General features: G+C 37.0%; 1 protein-coding gene across 1 annotated transcript; it reads left to right on the top strand.

Annotated features, from left to right (window-relative positions):
* The first annotated feature begins 443 nt into the window (after nucleotides 1–443).
* Nucleotides 444–1,382, top strand: LOC129869725 (uncharacterized). Its single transcript, XM_055944361.1, has 2 exons — nucleotides 444–599; nucleotides 672–1,382. Exons 1-2 carry the CDS (start codon nucleotides 444–446, stop codon nucleotides 1,380–1,382), a joined length of 867 nt encoding a protein of 288 aa, XP_055800336.1.
* Nucleotides 1,383–6,905: the final 5,523 nt, after the last annotated feature.

Here is a 6,905-nt window from a genome sequence, read left to right on the forward strand (position 1 = left end):
GAGCGAGGTTTATGATTCTAGGACTTTTGTTGTGACTTGTGGGTATACTGCTTATTTTTGTTACATGTTGTTTTTGTATATAGTGCATATGCATCATGTACATGTCCCTAATGCAATGTGATCTTACCTTATGAAGGAATCAATTCGTGACATCTTCTACTTCTAATAGACTTATGGAAGCCGCTAGTGAGAGTTTAAATACCTCTAATCCCCAACTTCATCCACAAGAAAGGGTTGAGGAATATTTTTCTAATTCTAATCCTCCTAGTACAAGTGGATCTGAAGCGGGAAGTAATCAGGGTATAAGAGTTGGGCCACACCCTCAAATAAGTCATAGTGCTCCTACTGTTGATCCCCCTTTTCAACAAATGGCTAATTTCTTTTGTCACATGGCTAGAAGATTGCCTGACCCTGATAAAATGAACTTTGAGAAAATGAGAAAAATGGGTGGAGTTGAGTTTGAAGGCACTGTTGACCCTATAGATGCCGAGCAGTGGTTGGAACAGATTGAAAGAGTGTTTGAGCAGTTAGAGTGTTCTAATGCTGCCAAATTTAAGTATGTTGTCTCACTATTACAAAAAGATGCCTATGATTGGTGGGTAAGTGTACCGAATGCTAGAGCAAAACCTCCTGTTCTTGCTTGGAATGATTTTGTGAAAGAATTTAATTAGAAGTATGTCCCACCTGCTTATCATGATGCAAAGAAAAACGAGTTTTTAAATTTAGAGCAAGGGAGTATGTCTATCACTAAATATCAGCAGAAGTTTCTTAGGCTGTCCCACTATGCTGGGGGTATTATTAATAACAAAAAAGATAAGTGCAGGCGATTCGAAGACGGTTTGAATAATTCTATCAGAAAATCTATAGCAGTCCTACAACATGAAAACTTTTGTAAATTAGTTTTAGCTTCTCTTACTTGGGAAAGGATCAACAAGGAACAAGCTGGTAGAAATGAACACAAGTTCAGGAAAGCCTATGCAGATTCAGGAGGTCCATCAAAAAGAGGGAGGTTTGACAGTTCCATAACTAATACTTTTCACAAGTTAGCCCAATATAAGCAGAACAGATCAAGTTTATCTACTGCCAGCACTCCAAGCTATGGCCAAGGCAAGACTCGTATACCCACTTGTACACAATGTGGAAAGAATCACTTTGGTACTTGTAGAAGAGCTTCTGGCGCTTGTTTTAATTGTGGGAGCTTTGATCACAAAGTGAGGGATTGTCCTAATCCTAACCCCACTTCTTCTCCGCGTACAGAAAGCTCGATTCAAAAACCTGTTACCACTCCCTCTCAAGGGAATAGAGGTGCAAGATCTAGAAACACGCAAGAAATATGTGTAAGTGCAGCCAATCTAGCTAGGGGGTCAAGAGCTACAACATAAGCTTATGCGATGAGACAGAGGGATGACCAAGATGGAGCAGATATGGTTGTTCGTAAATTTCACTTATTCGACTTATGTGTTGTTACATTATTTGATCCTAGTTCTACACATTCGTATGTTTGCTCATTGGCTTTTCCTGAAAATGTGAAATCTATGAGACTCGATTATGGGGTGCTTGTCCAAAGTCCTTTGGGTCAACAAGTTGTTTGCAATCAAATCTATCGAGGTTGTCCCTTGGTGATTCAAAATCTAGTCTTCCCTGCTGATATAATTTAAATGCCTTTCCAAGACTATGATGTCATTATCGGTATGGATTGGCTTTATATATACCATGCGGTAGTTGATTGTAGGTCAAATCATGTGACCTTTAGATCTCCTTCATCTTCACACATCATTGTTCAAGGTAAAAGGTCATTGACATCTAATATTATCTCTGCGATTGTGGCAAGGAAGATGGTTAGACAAGGTTGTGAAGCTTATCTTGCTCATATATTTGATACCCGCCTGGAAAGTCCAAGCCTTGAGGATATACCCATGGTGTGTGAATTTCCTGATGTCTTCCCTGAAAATCTTTTTGGACTGCCCCCGGAAAAGGAGGTTGAATTTCCTATAGAGGTTGTTCTTGGAACTACTCTTATCTCTATGATGCCTTATCGAATGGCTCTAGCAGAACTAAAATAGTTGAAAAATCAATTGCAATAACTCCTTGAGAAAGGTTTTATTCGCCTGAGCATTTCCCCTTGGGGAGCTCCTGTGCTATTTGTGAAAAAGAAAGATGGAACTTTTAGGCTTTGTGTTGATTACCGGCAACTGAATAAGGTAACAATTAATAATAAATACCCACTACCTAGGATTGATGATTTATTTGATTAGTTAAAAGGTGCTAGTTTGTTCTAAAAAATTGACTTAAGGTCTGGGTACCACCAACTGAGGGTAAGGGAACATGATGTCCCTAAAACTGCCTTTAGGACTCGGTATGGCCATTATGAATTTTTGGTAATGCCATTTGGGTTGACGAATACTCCCGTGGCATTTATGGATTTGATGAATCACGTGTTTAAGTCTTATCGTGATCAATTTGTAGTGGTTTTTATAGATGATATTTTAATATACTCCAAGACTAGTGAAGATCATGGAAAACATCTTCAAATTGTTTTGCAAATTCTGCAAGAGAAGAAGCTTTATGCCAAGCTTTCTAAATGTGAATTTTGGTTCAGTAAAGTGGCCTTTCTAGGACATATTGTGTCGGCGGCATGTGTGAAAGTGGATCCTAGTAAAATTCAAGCTATTGTTGAATGGAAACCACCTAAAATTCCAATTGAAGTAAGGAGTTTCTTGGGTTTAGTGGGATACTATAAAAGGTTTGTCAAAGGATTCTCCATTATAGCCTCCCCTTTGACTAAAATCTTGAGGAAGGATGTCAAGTTTTTATGGGATGACAAATGCCAAGAGAGTTTTGAAAAGCTCAAATCCTTATTAACACAAGCTCCTATACTTACTCCACCAACTGAAGGGAAGGAATATGTGATATATAGTAATGCCTCTCATCATAGTTTGGGTTGTGTCTTGATGTAAGATGGGAAAGTGGTTGCGTATGCTTCCGAAAAATTGAAACCATATGAATTGAACTATCCTACTCACGACCTTGAGCTCGCTGCCATACTGTTTGCCTTGAAAATTTAGAGGCATTACTTATATAGCAAAAAATGTCACATATTTACTGATCACAAGAGTTTGAAGTACTTGGGTACACATAAATAGTTGAATTTGAGGCAGCGTAGATGGCTTGAACTCATTAAATATTATGACTGCATGATTGATTATCATCCGGGTAAAGCCAATGTGGTAGCAGATGCTCTAAGTCGTAAAGCCTTTTCTAGTTTATCGCTAAGCCACTTGCCTTTATTTCTTAAATTAAGAGCCATGAATGCTTGTCTTCCATTTAACTCTGATGGTTCTATTGCTGCCGCTTTGCAAGTCAAACCAGTTCTACTTGAACAGGTGAAACAAGCACAAAAGTTAGACGAGAAACTAGTGAAATTGATCAAATAAGCTCAAATTGGAGAAAAAATTGATTTTAAATTAAGGGAGGATGGTGTTCTACTTTATCAAAACAGGTTATGTGTCCCTAAATATGACAATTGGAGAAAAGAAATTTTGAATGAAGCACATACTTCACCATATGCAATGTATCTTGGAGGTAGTAAAATATACCAAACCATTAAAGAACACTACTGGTGGAATGGTATGAAGAAGGACATTATGGAGTTTACTTCTAGATGCTTAGTTTGTCAACAACTAAAGGCTGAGCATGAAGTCCCGACTGGTTTGTTAAACCCTTGTCGATACCTGAGTGGAAATGGGAAAGAATAACTATGGATTTTGTTTTTGGGCTTCCACACACCCAAAAAAATCATGATGCAATTTGGGTTATAGTTGATAGGCTAACCAAAAGTGCTAATTTCTTGGCCATCAAGGTGGACTACCCACTTGAATGTCTAGCAGAATTGTATGTTGAGGAGATTGTGAGGTTACATGGAGTTCCTATTTCTATTGTATCTGACAAAGACCCAAGGTTTACATCTAGATTCTAGACTAGATTGTAAGAAGCTTTGGGAACTAGGTTGAACTTTAGTACATCTTTCCATCCTCAAACAAACGGTCAATCCGAGAGGGTGATTCAAATCTTAGAAGATATGCTTCGAGCTTGCATTAGGGAATTTGAAGGTAGTTAGGACAGACACCTAGCCTTGATAGAATTTGCTTATAATAATAGCTACCAATCAAGTATAGGCATGCCTCCTTATGAAGCCTTATATGGGAGAAAGTGTAGAACTCCTTTTTGCTGGAGTGAAGTTGGTGAACGAAAACTGGTTGGTCCTGAGATTGTGCAACAAACTGAAGATAAGGTAAAAGTCATCCAGGATCGTCTAAAAATTGCTTCAGATAGACAAAAGTCTTATGTTGATCTTAAGAGGCGTGAAATTGAATATCAATTAGGAGATAAGGTATTTTTAAAGGTTTCTCCATGGAAGAAGATCATGAGATTTGGCCGAAAAGAAAAACTTAGTCCTCGATTTATTGGACCATATGAAGTACTTGAGAGAGTTGGTCCAGTTGCATATAAATTAGCTCTTCTACCGGAATTAGATAAGATCCACAATGTCTTCCATGTTTCTATGCTTAGAAGATATCGCTCAGACCCATCTCATATTCTTTTTGTCAATTCCATTGAGATAAGTCCTGACTTGACATATAATGAGGAACCTATCCAAATCTTGGCCCGTGAGACAAAAGAGCTTAGAAACAAGAAAGTTCCTTTAGTAAACGTCCTTTGGAGGAATTATTCTAGCAATGAAGCAACCTGGGAGCGAGAAGAGGATATGCGAATTCAATATCCACGTTTGTTTTGAGGATAGTATAAGGTAAATTTTGAGATGAATTTTCTTAAGGGGGAGGAGAGTTGTAACACCCCAAATTTCTTTTAAGAAAAAAATGTTTTTTTTGCTACGTTTTTGGGTGATCTAACTTCGGGAGGCCATAAACCCATTAGAATTTAGAAATTTGGGCAAAATCATAAAATAAAGTTATATATAATTGAAATACCTTTACAACCATATATCGTGGGATTATATGCGATATCGGGATAAAATGTTATGGACGTTTTAAGGGAGAAAGGTCAAGCAGGATGGTAATTTTGGGCCCAACCCGATTCTAAGTCGGGTCAGGCCCATTTTCTCTAACCTTTAAAGGATAAGTTCAGATTATTTATTCCATTGTAGACCATAAATTTCCAGAACATCATAGATAAATAGAGAAAGAGAGAGCTTCTAGGCTAAGAAGCCATTTTCGACCCAAATCCGAGTCCCGGATTTCGAAGCTCGTGAAGAGAAAGACGTTGCACGTTGCATTATCTTCACTTTGAGATAAAAGTTAGAGAATAAGGAGTGTATTGAGGTGGTTGATATACACTTAAGTTAAGATTGAGTTTCCTTTTTCCTTGTTAACAAGCTTGTTTAGAGATTTAACGGATTAAAATGGAGGAAGAAGCATCATAAACTTGTTTGTTGCTTTATTGAGACTTATGGATTAGGGGATGTTTTGGTTGGATTAAATGGGTGGAATTTGTTAATTTATGATGTAGAATGATTGTTGATATTGTTTTTGATGATGTTGATAAGTTTTTGTTGTCGAAATTGGGGGAATAAACTTTGGTTGCAAACCCATTTTTTGATGGGACTTCTGTTAGTAAGTTTAGTATAACTCCTTGCGTAAAGCTTCATTTCGAGTTATTCAAGATGTTTTGGATAGATATTTCATAGGGATATAACTTTTATTTAGGATATAGAACCCATTTTTGCTTTTATCTTCTCGGAAAAGGGTGATGAAGTATATGGGAGGTGCTGTCCAGATTTTTGTTTTAGAAATCCTACATGGACTGCTATTGGTAGTTTAGGCATATCTTTTTGTATAGAATTGTTGTAGGGGTTATTAAAAATACTATGCGACCCTAAGACACATGTATATAAATTTAATTGAGTCCAAAAAGCCTACCTCCCCCATTTACCCTTTTGAAACAGAGTAACAATACAAGACAGTAGGCTGTCCAGAACTCTTATTTTGATAGTTTAGGCTTATTTTCATTGATTTCATATTTAGTTTCAATATGATGAGACTATTAAACTTAAGTAGATATTTGATTGTGTATTTAAGGTGTATATGCGCTTATACCAGCTAAGAGGAACTGTTTGACAAAGTAGATTTTGGTTGGTCTATGACGTAGAGGAATTGAGCTCCTCGAGTTGTGGTAGAACTTGTTATGTGCTAAAACGCCAAGGTTCGTGTATAAACTTGAACTTGGAATATTTTATTTTTTGAAATTTGAAGTATTTTGATGGGTTGTTTCCTTACTCCTTGTCTTGTATTATGGTATGACTATTATCTCAAGTACTGCAAAACTTTCGCTAAACCATCCACTTGTATGAATTGCTTGATCATTTTACATTCTTGTTGGTACTTTGTCCTTCTTGTTACGGTGACTTATCATCGATATTGGCATGCCTCTCAATTTGTATCTTGCCCATCTTGACTTTGGATTTACATTTCGTCCTGACGATGGGGTTTCGTCCATTCTCAGGTACAAGTGGAAAACCACTTTCAACATGGTTCTTGATTCTCTTGATATTGGGTGATGAACCTTCTTGATTTCGAGGCTTCGGTCTATCTTGATCTTGATTGTGCTTAGTGTGAAGGCGTGACATACCTATTGGGCGAAATTGATTATTTGATAGCTTTTTTGAATTGAATTGTAAGCTTTCTTGATACTTGAATCTTCGAATATTAATATTGATGTTTTGAAACTCTTCAAAGTTTGTATTCTATACTTTGATATACTTGTTCATTTGAGCTTACTTTTACCTTATTGAGCCACCAGCGATGAACACGATAATTGAAGAGTTTAATGACTCCAAGCCCAAAGTTTATACACCACTATGTTTTATGCGTAGTGATAGTTATTTTCTA

Source organism: Solanum dulcamara, chromosome 10 (genome assembly GCF_947179165.1).
Source record: "Solanum dulcamara chromosome 10, daSolDulc1.2, whole genome shotgun sequence".
Taxonomy (NCBI): domain Eukaryota; kingdom Viridiplantae; phylum Streptophyta; class Magnoliopsida; order Solanales; family Solanaceae; genus Solanum; species Solanum dulcamara.

What these genes read in the sequence shown, in the direction of transcription:
- LOC129869725 (XM_055944361.1), top strand. Translation starts at nt 444, where the DNA reads ATGGGTGGAGTTGAGTTTGAAGGCACTGTTGACCCTATAGATGCCGAG. An exon ending in AAGATGCCTATGATTGGTGG is followed by an intron (nt 600 to 671) that starts GTAAGTGTACCG and finishes GAATTTAATTAG; the next exon opens with AAGTATGTCCCACCTGCTTA.